This window comes from Apis mellifera, linkage group LG2, assembly GCF_003254395.2.
Source record: "Apis mellifera strain DH4 linkage group LG2, Amel_HAv3.1, whole genome shotgun sequence".
NCBI lineage: Eukaryota > Metazoa > Arthropoda > Insecta > Hymenoptera > Apidae > Apis > Apis mellifera.
The window spans coordinates 13,834,168-13,847,227 of NC_037639.1; the positions used below are offsets into that span (position 1 = coordinate 13,834,168).

Genomic DNA, 13,060 nt, shown 5'->3' on the forward strand with positions numbered 1-13,060 from the left:
AATTGATCGTAATTTCGCCCGCTCTTTGCGTCGTTTTAATTTCTTTAATTTTCAACGTGTACGTATAGGAACGTACGACGTTGTTCGAACGGTGGGACGCAGGCGCCACTCGGGCTGGGATTGGATCGAAAATTGATATCGCCGCGTGCGCTCGCCGCGAGTCGATTACGAGGCGCGTAACGGCAGATTAACCGTGTTTAACTTTGCGCGGGGTATTCGATCGAGCCGATAAATCTGCCCAGCTGCCGCGCGATTAAAAAACGAACGTGTCCCCCTCTCCGCTTCCGCCATTTCTGTTTCGAACGGAGCGTGTCGCACGAGGATGCGTGCTCGAGGATTGCCTCTTTACCTCTTCCGCTGTTGGGATTATCGATCCGGCGCGTAAGCGCGGAAGTATCGGGTTCGAGGAGGAGGAGGCGCGTGTCGCTCGATTAAAACAGTCGTTAAAGTTGCGATTACGCGGCGGTAAACGACGAGTCGTCGTCGTCGATTCGACTGGTAAAAGTCCGTGACTCGGTCTTGGAATTACTTTCCAAGTCGGAAACCTCGTTCCCAGCTAGCGTTAACCAGCCCCGGAACAAGCTCCCCTCCCTCCACAAGGGTGGCTGTATATCAGAGGGGTTGTACACGTGCTGAGCCAAATTAAATATTGAATATCGAGCCCCCTTTTCCCCACGGCGCTGTCAGTTACCTCTGTATACTATCGAGCGGCTTGACCTACTTGTCCAATTATGCTATACACTGATCTCTCTCTCTCGCTCTGCGTTCGAACTCGTTCAATCACGATTTTCGGAGCAATCGAAGGATACTATCTCCCCCACTTTCGATCGTCTTCTTTAATTCGCCTACACGAGATGAATTTAATTCCATCCTCCTTTTGGCCTTCGTGTATTTTCTTCCCTTTTATTTCCCTCCTCATGTTAGTACGTAGAATTGGAGATGGAATAAATCCCTGAACGTGCCAGATTGATTCATCGACAAGGGGAGGTTTACGATCGATTATACGCTCGTATCGCGTCACGATGATGACGTTTGCTCGCGTTTCCCCGTTAATTCGTGGTGTTTGATCGCGCGCCTCCGGCGATACGTTCCTCTCTCCTCCTCCTCCTCCTCCTCCTTCTCCTCTGCGCGAAAGAATGACGTACGCGGCCATTCCCGCACGGTCAATTTATCCTGGCGAGGTATCAAGGGTTGCGCCTCTTTTGTTTCGCCCTATATTTAATCCCGCCCGTTTCTTCGATCGGGCGGAGTAGAAAGTGCTTGGGTTTCTCTCGATCGAAGAATTCCTTTAAAAAAAAGAAAAAAAAAAAAAAAGAAAAATACTCGAACGTCTTCGCGGAGGCGAGAGAAAGAGAGCGATTTTGATGGTGGTGAGGAGGGAAGAGGGAAGCAGGGTCCATTTTCCTAATAACGTCGGGGGTTCGGGGGGTTTCGAGAAAGGTTAGGTTCTCCTTTCCTCTCTCGTTATTCGTCTACGTATTCTTCTTCTCCCTGGAACGACGTGGCGGCGGGTTTCCTTCCTCTTGTTAAGCGCGCCCTTTCGCCCCAACCCAACCCGACTCTGCGACGCTCGCTCGCTCGCTCGCTCGCGTCGCCTTTTCAACCCCTTCGATCCGCCGCCCCTCCCACACCGTCACCATTCGTATTTCCAGCAGGAGAATCGGCAGAGAGAGAGAGAAAAGACTCTCGCGAAGCCTCTTACGAAACGTTTTGCTCGCGATAAATAATCGGCAGGGACGGAGTATAATGCGATCTCGCGAGAGGCGAGACACAGAGGCGTTTACGCGATATCGATCAGGGGGAGGGGGTAGTTTGGCGAGTAGGGCGGCGAGCGACGCCTCTCTCCGTGAAAAGGGGTGCCGTTCGTTCGGAGGAAAGAAATGGAAGAAGAAAGGATCGTTAGCGATCGTGAAGAGGACGAAGAGGCACAGGCGACAGAGTCGAAACTCTTTCTCTTTCGTTTCGAGGATTACTTTCTCTCTTCTGTTCTCCGTTTAAAGGGCGGTTCGTAGAGGGATGAGGATGGGGGAAATTAGGATGAGGATGGAATTTATACGCGAAATCCGTGCGGAATTTCATTTCGCTGTTTCTGTGGCGCGGGCCACAGACGCGGCGGGGCAAAGGAACGGAGGGAGAGGACGATTGACGATAGAGAAGAGAAGGAGGGAGAGAGGGAAGAAAGAAAGGGTGCGAACAGCCGGCGGCGAAGCGTGGAAAAAGGGTGACCATACTCGAAGGGACAAGGAGGAGAAGAGAGGCGAAGCGAAAGGGGTCGATAACACACATATCTCCATCCGCTACCCTTACCCTCTCCCTCCCCCCGAGTCCCTCCTCTCGCCTTCTATTCCATTCTGCCCTCGAACACTCTCCAATCACTCTGAGCGCGAGCAACCAACCGAGCAAGCAGTTCCACGGTTACTTAACGTGATTAAATCCTCCCTCCCTCCCTCCCTCCCTCCGCCTAACCGCCTCGATTCGTCTCCTCCGCCGCCCTTTTCTTCCGCCCGATTCAGATTTCTCGAGAAGACTCGGTCGCGAGTCGCGCGTTCAACTCGGTCGCCGTTTCATCGGTAAATCGGCGTTTGCACGCTCGAACGTCCCTTCACCCTCGTCGAACGGCTATCAACGGCCGTCCCTTAACGCCGTGAATTTATTCACCGATATTCAGATACCAGCCTACAGTGTCCTAGGCTCGTTTCGATCGTCTCTGTTCTTTCATCGCGATTCTTTCCAACCCGAATCGATCGAATTCCTTCGAAAGAAATTCCGCTCAAGACGAAAGTCTGGAGACCTGCTGATTTTTGGCTATTTACTTTCAATTCTCTCGTCTCACTCGAGATTCTCTTATTTTCAACGCCTCGTTTTACCGCGTCTAATAATAAAAATAATAATGATAACAACAACAACAACAACAGCAGCAATAATATTGGAAATTAATAATAATACGCGTGAAATGTAATCGCGTTATGCTCGGTCAATTTTTATCACAATGGCCGCACGTACGGACGTGGCTCGTAGGATTTTAATTGCGGAGTGGATCTGGAGCATTAGCGCGCGCCTCTTTCTCCGTGCGGAGAGAAACGGGCGAATGGGCGAAGGGGAGGGAGGGAGGGAGGGGGGACGCTTCCGGAAGGAAGAGGTTACCAGACCGATCCGCTTGGCCGTAGCGTCTCGACGCATGGTGTATGTTGCGTCACGTCGAGGAAGTCGATGACCCACCTCCGTCTCCTCCTCTTCCACCTTCTCTTTCTCCCTCCTCCTTCCTCCATCGTTGCTGCACCAATGCACCGAGACTGCACACGAGACCAGAACGCATGCATCAGAACGCCGCGGAAACGCTCGTCTCCCAACTTTCTCGCCCGTAATCGTGCTACCACCACCACCAACACCAACGAGATCCAACCATTTGTCCATTATATTCGATATTCGCCATTCGTTCTTCCCTCCCACGATCTGTCTCTCACTCCATCCTACTCCGTTTCGTTCCAAATTATTCCATCCGCTATAAAAATATATATATATTTAATTTTTCGATGATAAAATTGAACGTTATTCCTCGAAAGATTCAAGATTTTATCCTAACAAATATTCTCGATTTCGCGCCCAATTTTGAGATAATTGCTCTCCCGTTCGTCTTTTGGGATTCCATCGAGGCGCGATGGAAATCCAAGTATTTTTTTTTTTTGTTTTTTTGTTTTTTTCGTGAATTTTTTCGCTCGGTGGAATTGTCATGCGTTTCAAGAGAAGTTAATTAAGAGAGCGAGCGATCGCGGTTGAGGAAACGCGGTAGAGGAGGGAAAGGGAGAGAGAACTTTCTCTCTCTCTCTGTCTCTCTCTCTTTTCTCTCGTCTTAATTGGAGGGCTCTTTTAGCAATTAGAACGCGAAGGGAATTCTTTTCTCTTAATAATTCGCCGTTACCAAGATATAAACGAACCTTTCAAGAACATCCTGCGGAACCCTTCCACTCTCCTCCTTCACTCCTCTCCCCGCCTCCTCTGTCCACCCTCCGCATCCTATATTTTTCGCCGCGGTTCTTGGCATTCAGGCAAGGTACGCCGGCAACCAACCGGCTGGCCTATAAGCCCACCAAATTTATTTTATATCCCCAGTTTTAGGTGAATAGAGGACGGAACCATCGAGATCCTTCCCGCTTCTTCGACCCGTTTCGCCTGTTCCTCGTTTCTCGCTCTTCTACTAGGAAGGAGGAGGAGGGGATGGGGTAGGAAAGGATTTTCCTCGAGAAATCTTATATGAAAAGATGCGCGCGGAGTTGGGGAGAGAGAAAGAAGGGGAGAGAGAGAGACAGAGATGTTCACCCTTTGCCGACCGATCTGACCCAAGCCGGGGCTGTGGTTATTCATAAGGCAGATATCGAGCCGGCTCTCGAATGCAAATCGAGCGGAAGTCAACGACGAGTCGAAACGACGAGCATCTTCGTTTCTCTCCTCGTCGATCGTTGTCGGACCGGGGGTTTAAAATCAGGTGGAAAAGAGAGAAAGAAACGAAAGAAGGGAGAATGGGAGAAGAGCGGGGAATGCCTCGATTAAAACTCTTCGAAGCTCGTTTAATCCTCGTTCCACCCTTATCATTCTTACTCGGTGGCCGTGCTCGTTCAACTCGCTCCTTTCCTAACTAATCGGCCAATTTTATGACGGATACGTGCACGAGGAATTTATCAGAATGGAATGTGGCGAATCCGCGTGTGTTTACGGATTAAAAAATCGGTGGTAGAGCTTACCGAGATCCCACCTGTTTAAACCAGTTGCTCGGATCGATGTAATATTCACCGGCAAATTAACCGCAAAAGATCCGCGACGATGATCGATTATGATCCATTTAAATCGAATCGCGTGTGAATCGCGGCGGGAGGATGAAGCAGGGAGGGAAAAAGGCGGAGACCGCCACGGAAGCGTACGACCTTCGGCCCCGTATTATCGATTAAGCGCGCGGGTTCAGCTCAATGCCAAGCCGAAAACGATCCGACCGCAAACTGGTGTGCCATCAATCCGCGAGCACACGCGTCCAGCTCCGTTAATTTATTTCGAAGAGATTCTCGTAAACTTCGAGAATGGGGCCACGATTTTTCCATATTTCTTCGCGTTTCTTTTTTTTTTCTCGGTAAATAATTTCAAGATCCACGCAATTCGACGATATCTTTCATTTTTATCTTTTATCTTATTATTGGGATTATTTCGCCAAATCTAACACGAGGACTTGAGAGATATCGGATATGAATGTAAAAGGAGACGTAAGTTTTCGATCAAAGAGGCTGTCTTCGAAGGCGTTTCGTCACTCCCCCCCATCCCCCCTCGATTGAAATCGTTGATTAAATTCGACGGGTTTAAAACTCGGAAGGATCGGAATTACATTTTCAAGAACAATTTACACTAAATTCCGAATGGTTGAATTAACCCCATTATGAGGATTATAATCTAATATCGGCGGGTTGCATTACCCCCTTCGATCGGGTTTGCTCAGATGATTAGCAATTGCTGGTCAATCGAGCGTGCACGGCGTCGAGATCAATATATTATTGGGTCAACGACCCATTCATCCCCGATACCAAATAAATAAACGTACTTGGAGGCGCGGGAACTGGTTTCACTGCGACACGTGCCATCTATATATATATATATATATACACACACATATGTACAAGTTACGTGCACGTATTATTTTTTCTTTTTTTTTTACCACCACCGATCGGTGATGGAACTCGGTGGAGCTTGATGGAACGAAGCATTCGATAATACTTCATTCGGTTGACCCAGTTTCGAGATATTCGAGTCTCGAGGTGGCGGAGTGTGACGGTCGCCGGTTGGTCACCGGTTTAAACGATAAACCAGTGGGGGTAAAATACTAGGCGACACGCGCGCGCGCACATACATACACACACGCTTCGCTTCCAAGTGCAAGAGTTTATTAACCGGATGCCAAGTGGAGTTTCGCGGGATCTTTCGAACGTTGATTTTCCAGATTCGCCGGTCTCGGATCGATATAACGTCCGCGTCGTTACAGATATCGTACGACACGACACGACACGATACGATACGACAGGGTACGGTTACTGTTATTAACCGCAACCGTTGATTTAATTCCACGTATGCGAGATCGATACACGTTGGCGACGATTCATTTTTTTAGGTGCTCGTGCTTCTCGTTATTCGCGTTCGTTAAAGATTCTTCTCGTGCTACTTAATAAGTCTCGATAGAAGGAACGGGTTGTAACATCCTTCCCGAACTTAATCGAGAGTAAATTAATTCGCAAATATTGGGGGAGGAAGAGGAGAAGAAGGAAGAAAGAAGGAAGTGGAAAGGAATTGGATAGGAACGTTTCATTAAACGGCGTGGTTTCTTTCACGATATCAGCGGGTTTCGCGGTTACGAGCGCCAGTTAAATGTTTGCTTTTCATTCGCGATGCGCACAGTCTCTCTCTCTCTCTCTCGAAACTCCCCTCGGTTGAGAGAAACTGGAAAGTTAGCCGCGAGTGCGAGTAGCGGCTCTCCTTCCCGGTAACTTGCTCCGAGTTGGGCCAAACTTCCGGTTTTGACTGAAAGGAGAACTCTTCCGTCTCTTCCCCTCCCCGGGGAGAAGTCGACCTCCTTAATAAATACGTCGATCCGTAGCTACGAGGGAAACTCGCGTTTGCATACTGTGACTGACAATTTTCGGATAAGCGGACGGAACGGATGCGCCTCGCTATATTTAATCGCCTGTCCTTTTTTTCTTTCTTTCTTTCGACAATTTGTTTCGTTATGCGGGCAACCGTTCCTCGATTACTCGCAAATTGCTCTCTCCCTCTTTCGATTCCCCGAATTTTCATCCCTGTTTTGTAATCGACGAAATTATTTTTACCTCTTTGCGCAATCGTTCGTGATAAAGGAGTTCGTTCGAATATTTTTGTTAGAAAGAGAAAATGGCGGTGGAAGACAGATATATTTCGAAATAGCTCGAGTTTGTATCGGAAGGAGCTCGTTTGGAAGATTATTTCTCGCGAGGGAGGTCTGCGTCGAGGTCTTCCTCCGCCAGAGAAATTTCGAAATCTTCGTCCTTTCGAAAATCTGCGATCTGATTATCGGCGAAACACCGTTTTCTCCGCCCGATTTTTCTCGAAGCGGTGTTTCGCCGCCGGTATCCTTCGGCGGATGCAAATTAACCTTCATAACCGACGCGAGCGAAGCCCGGCTGTCATCGATCGGTTGTGCAACGACGACGACGATTGCCTCAACGGTGACTTTTCAACGAGGCGGTGTTCCAGGTAAGCGTGGCAAGCGAGCCAGAACATCGTTGCGTTTCAGAGAATCTGGGTCGCCTTAACGATCAATCTCATCGTTTCCCTATTCGGCGTCTTTTGTCCTATCGGACGACGCGCCACCACGCTTCGCCTCCGAGAATATATATATATCCATTCGCGACCTCCTTCCTCTTTCCACGTTCGTTAAAAACTCCATTTGCCTCGAACGATAATCTCGTTATCTCGTTCCAAAGCCAAACAGGTGTCGTCGTGTGTATCGACTTTTCTCCAAATCTTTTCTTTCCTTTTTTTTTTCTCTCCTCATCGATCGATGTAAAATATAATATAAAAATCGTATCGACGATCAATCGAAGGAAAGTCGAGGGGGGATTAGAAGCGACGGAGAATATTATATATCCGTTCCACGCCGCGGAACAATCGTCCATTGTTGTAACAAACGTTTGCAAATACGATCGGGCTCGTTGGTTAGAAACGATTTTTTTTCGAGTTTAATCGAGTCGCCGATCAAACTGGCTCGTCGTGTTCCAAAACTCACGTTATAAAATATCACTACCCTCTCCCTTCTCTCAACGAGTCTCCACAACGCAAGGACACGTGTCCCACGTGTGCATCGTTCGAGCAGCGTGTATCCGCCGGCGGGACACGCGGGAACGGATGTACGAGGATCGAATTCACTCGTTGCGCATTCTTCCTCGGCGAGAGAGAATTGGATTCGAGTCGAGGAGAAGGAGGGAAGGAAATCGTTAACGCGGAGACTCGTCCAGTTGGAAAGATAATTTTTTCGGCTCGATCGCGCGAGTTTGGATCGAGTTTGATCGAGGAGGGAATAGGGAGGAGCGAGAGAAACGGAGAGGATGGGGAGAAGGGTAAGGTGGTCCGACCAGATCCTTTTGCCGAAACAGGTGCACCGGTCGGTCTGTGGCCATCCGTCGAGGCGTGTGCCGGCTAACTGCACGCCTTAATAACACGCTCTCTCGATCCTTTACGGGCTGTGGCCACGAACGCATTTCCATAAACACAGACGCTGTATCCCTGATCGATAGGCGATTTCGTAGCGGGAACGCGATGGAATCCAAACGGCGGGGCGTCCGATCTTTTACTCGCTTCTTAAATTTAACGAGGATAAACGATCAACTCTCTCTCTTTCTCTCTCAAAATTTTCATATTTATCGAGAAGACGAATGATTATTCGTAAATCGCGCGATATTTTTGTTTGGAAGCGTTCGAATCGATAAAGTTTCAACTCGATGGAAATAGATAGGTAAGGATTTTATATATGCGTGAAAGGAAGGGAAGGGAAAGAAATAAATGTAGCCGGTAGTGAGGAAAGAGCAGGAGGAGGAAAGATCGCGAGCAAAAGAGGGGCGTCGTGGAGGTAGAGGGGTGCGTGGAACAAAAGGCGGCGGTACGCAGGTGAAGCGACCGTCTGCTTGGCAAGCTGCTAGGTTGGCGCGTGTGCGGCTAAGCAGGAGGAGCAGCAGCAGCAGGCAGAAAAGCAAGCGGCGAACTCGACCGGGCCCAGGGCCCTGCCGGGGCCCGGAGCCGAGCCTCAGTCAACCGATGCGCGTCACTGCGAGTGTACGCGGCCCGACTTCTTCCGCTATCGCGATTCCATCGCCCCCTCCAGTCTCTCTTCTTCCCTTTTTCCAAAACCGATCGCCTCGAAACCTGACTCCAAACGTCTCGAGATAAGTAAATACTTACGAACCGGTCTCCTTCTTCTTTTCCATCGATCGATTTTCGAGTCCATCGAAAATTCGGATCCGCCGCGGGAGGAGGATAACGAGGTTGGATTTTGCATTTTTCGGCGGCGAGCAAATGGATCCCTCGTCGGTCGGTCGAGCGAAAGCAGGAACGGAGGAGGTGGAAGGAGGGTTGAGGCGGAAGTAGAAAAGGGGAAAAGAAGGTCTCGTCTCGCGATGCAACGTTATTAAGCGGCGATAAATCATGCTCGTTGGATTCCAGCTACTTCGGGACGCTGTCAACTATCTTCAATTGTTATCAGGTGTGGATCGTGATCGGTTGTGCCGAATCGACGGGAGAAAGTCGCGATTTACGCGTTGCCACGCGTAAATTCACACTCTCCGATGATAATCGAGAAAACGTTTCGCGAGAAAGAGAAGACATCGATCATCCTTGGTGTTGTTGTTTCCTCCTTTCGAAGAGAGAGAGAGAGAGAGAGAGAGATTGGGGAAAAGAAAACTCGACGGGTGATTGACACTTTTCGCGGACACGTGGCGCGTGGCCGTGGGATTATGCAACATCCTCGCGATACCGCGACGCTAATTATTCGTGGAACCCGATATCGAGCGCGATTGGCCGTGTCATTGATTAATCGCGGCGATCCGTAGGAATAGTTGGCGGAGGGGTGGAGGAGGGGGGCGGGGAACCGCGGCCACGGCGAACAGTGATAATTAGCCGGTGGAACATTGCCAGGGAATTTCCTACCTTTTGTTCCCAAGCGGAGAGAGTTATGGCGATCGGCGTGCAGGCATGGCGTGCGCGCGCACGCGATCCTCGCTCGAGTTCCGATCTCGCGCGATAAATCATACCTCTAATTGGACATCGCGACGCGTCTAACTCGGTAATCGTATATTAATCGCGTTACATATGGAATTCATTAACGCACGACCGTGTACACACGCACGTGAACGTGTGTCACGCATCGAGGGATTTCGACATCCCGATGATGATAGAGAAGATACGTGCTAATTTTTTTTTTCTTTCTTTCTTTTTTTTCTTTTTCTCGTAATCACTTTCTCTCTGTAACGCGTCGAAAGATCTTTTATCCAGAAGTTTTTTTACATATGTATATATTTTATATTTATATATTTTCGAAAGAACCAAAGTATGTATGAATTGGAAAGAGGGGGAATTCGAAAAGGGTGGAGATTGAATTCGATCGGAAGGAAGAGCGCGAGCATCCGTTGTTAGGGATCGAATTTGGTGGCAGTTTCGTTGTTAAGACGCGCGCAACCCTCTCTTACGAGGTCGAGCCTCCCCTTTTTCCTGCTCTCACCCTCTCTCTCTTTGACCCAGTCCCACCAGCCTGTCCTCCTCTGATCGTAGGTAGTAGAGTCCCCTTTCCCATGCTGGCTCCGTGCGTGCCTGCCTGCCAGCCAGCCAGCCAGCCAGCCAGCCTGCCTGCTTGCCTTCCTTCCTGCGTGCGTGCGTGCGTGCGTGCGTGCGTGCGTGCATGTCGCTTTCCATTGTTTACGCAATGCCTCCTCGACCGGGTTCGCGTTCGCCTCTCTTTTCCTCCGCCAGCTCCTTTCTTCCTTTCTTTCTCCTTTGCGTTTCCAAGGGGGAGAGAGAGCTGGTTCGAGCAACGGTGTCGGCAAGGTTACCGCGTCGAACGAATTGATCCTCGCTCGGGGATCTCTCGAAAGATTTCACGTTCCCTAGCGCGCGCCACGTCGCTTTCACAGCTTCACAATTGATTTCTCTCTCTCTCTCTCTCTCTCTTTTCTCTTTTCTCTGGCCCCGGATAAAAAGGAAGCATCGTTGAGTCGAAACCTACCGCTCGTACGAAAATCATATTTTCCCGCCAGATGTCAACATTCCCCTTTCTCTCTCTCTTTCTTTCCTCCGTTCTTTTCTTTTTTACTTTCGAACCCGATGCTCGCTGCTACGTGAATCGAACGCGAATCGAAGCGTGAACATTTCGCGCCGTTACGTTTGCGCGCGCGCGTAACGATTCTAATTGATTCGCCACGCGTCGCTCGCTCTCCAACGAGCGAGACAACTAAAATTCCAGAAAAATCGAGAACAAAGACGAGCTTTCGGAAGGGAATTCTCTCTCCCCTCCCTTGATTTCGTCGAAAATTTCGCGCAATAAGCCTTATCGCTTATCGAGAACAAGGTAGAAGATCGATCGATCGATCGATCGCGGCCGCTCTTTTTTTTTCTTTCTTTCTTTTCTCTCTCTCTCTATCTTGCCGCGTCGCTCCGTCGTTATCGGACGGAACGGAGCGACGCGGCACGGTTTATCGCGCTTCTCGTCGGCTACATCGGGGAACGAATCTCTGTGTAACGATGTCATTATGTCAGCCGGGAAGATAGGATCGGCCGTGCTCGCCTCGTTCCCCGTCCTTGAACGCCGATAATCACACGCTAATTAACTTAGCCATGGATGCTAATTACCATCCCTTTTCTTCTCTGTTTCAGAACGCGAGCGGCACAACGCCAACAGGTTATCGGCGTAAGTATTGTATCATTCCCTTCGAACTTTTTTTCTTTCTCTCTCTCTCTGTCTCTTTCTTTTTTCGATAATCCGCAACTGGAGAAACGAAGGAAAAAGAGAAAATCGTTCGAAATTGTTCGAATCTGTCCCGATCGATTAATCTCCTCTCCCAGCGAGGGGAGAGATAGCGGAAACGGTCGATGACGGATGGCGGAGATTTTTTTTTTTTTCTCCCTCCCCGCGAATTCCACGTCGTCCACTCGAGGAGACGGACATTTTTAACGAGACCGGGAACGAATCCACTCGACGACGCTAAATCGCGCGGCATAGATGGCGCTCGATATTAGAGGAGGCGCGGGAACCGGTTTAACGAGAATTAATCCGTCAAAAGCGGGATTAATTATGGGCGCGTGTTGCCGCTATCGGCGCGTTTCAATTAAATTCTTCCTTCGATCGAAGCCTCCCTCCCTCTTCTCTCTTTCTCTCTCCTGCGCTTTTCCCGCGTTTCGCCTTTTTCCTTTTTTCCATTTCCACGAAACGATCTCGCGAGGAACGATTTAACCCGTCGAGGTGGGAAGGAAGTGAAGCAACGGAGGAAATGGACGAAACGAAGATGCTCGAAAGTTTCTTCCCACGTGTCGGTCGAGAGGAAGAAGGGGAAGGAAGCTGCTGCGTCGAAACTTCCGGCTCCCTCCTTTCGGATCCACAATCCGGTATCGTCGATCGGTTTTTTTTTCCATCGAAGAATTACGATCTCGAATCTCTTTCTTGCTGCGAGTATTTTTCGCGGTAGCACGCATGATCGAATTATTCACGACGCGTGACGTGGATAGAGGTGTAGATTCTTTTACCAGAGATGAAATCGGTAACTACGTAATATTTGCTGGTGATCACGATAATCTTGTGAACGATTAATCAGTATATATATATATATATGTCTTGCCTATTCAATTTGCATACCAATCGCATCTCTCAGTTCGCTCCTTGTTTAATCTCTCCTCGATCTCGCGAAACCAAATTATTCGAAAGTTCGAATGTAACGTAGCCAACGTCCTCGTAAGTAAAGAAAAAAAGAAATAAGAAATGAGAAACGTTGAAAGGAGCAGTTGTAGCAATATTAACAGGGGTTGGGGGTGGTCTTTAGAGATCAAAAGTCAGACAATTTCCTGAAATCCTGGCGCGTCCCCCTATTTCCCGTCGTGGGAACGGAAAGAAAGGAGGAAGGAGAGGACTCGAAACGGTAGGCAGGACACGTTCCTCCCACTCTCTTGCCCTTCTTGCCCCGCGCCTCTTTTTCGACCACCCTATCCCTGTCCCTAATAGCCCTGCTAGAACTGGGTCGTATGACTTGAGACCGAGAACTCTGAGAAACTCTCGACGTTGCGTAAACATGGATTCGACTCGCGTGATTCTCCCCCTCGTTAACGCGGTTCAAATCGGTTTAAATCGGTTTGCTCGATTCGATCGATCGAATTAAGGGAGGAGTGTGACGAGGAGGGGTAAAAAAAGTGGAGATCGCGTACGAAGGGGGAGGAGGAGGAGTTTGTTTCGCGGAAGATTGGATGGGAATGAGGAAGAGAGGCGAAACTCGTTCGAATTAACACCGTTGCGTTTTAAGGG

General features: G+C 49.2%; 1 protein-coding gene across 9 annotated transcripts in view; it reads left to right on the plus strand.

Moving 5' to 3' along the window:
• Window positions 1-13,060, plus strand: part of LOC100577139 (AF4/FMR2 family member 4) — a 114,610-nt gene that overhangs the window by 86,778 nt on the left and 14,772 nt on the right. For all 9 annotated transcript variants that reach the window (XM_016918070.2, XM_016918069.2, XM_006568964.3 and 6 more), the window contains one exon: window positions 11,425-11,458. In XM_016918070.2, the coding sequence (XP_016773559.2) occupies window positions 11,425-11,458 (34 nt within the window). The remainder of the gene's footprint in view (window positions 1-11,424; window positions 11,459-13,060) is intronic.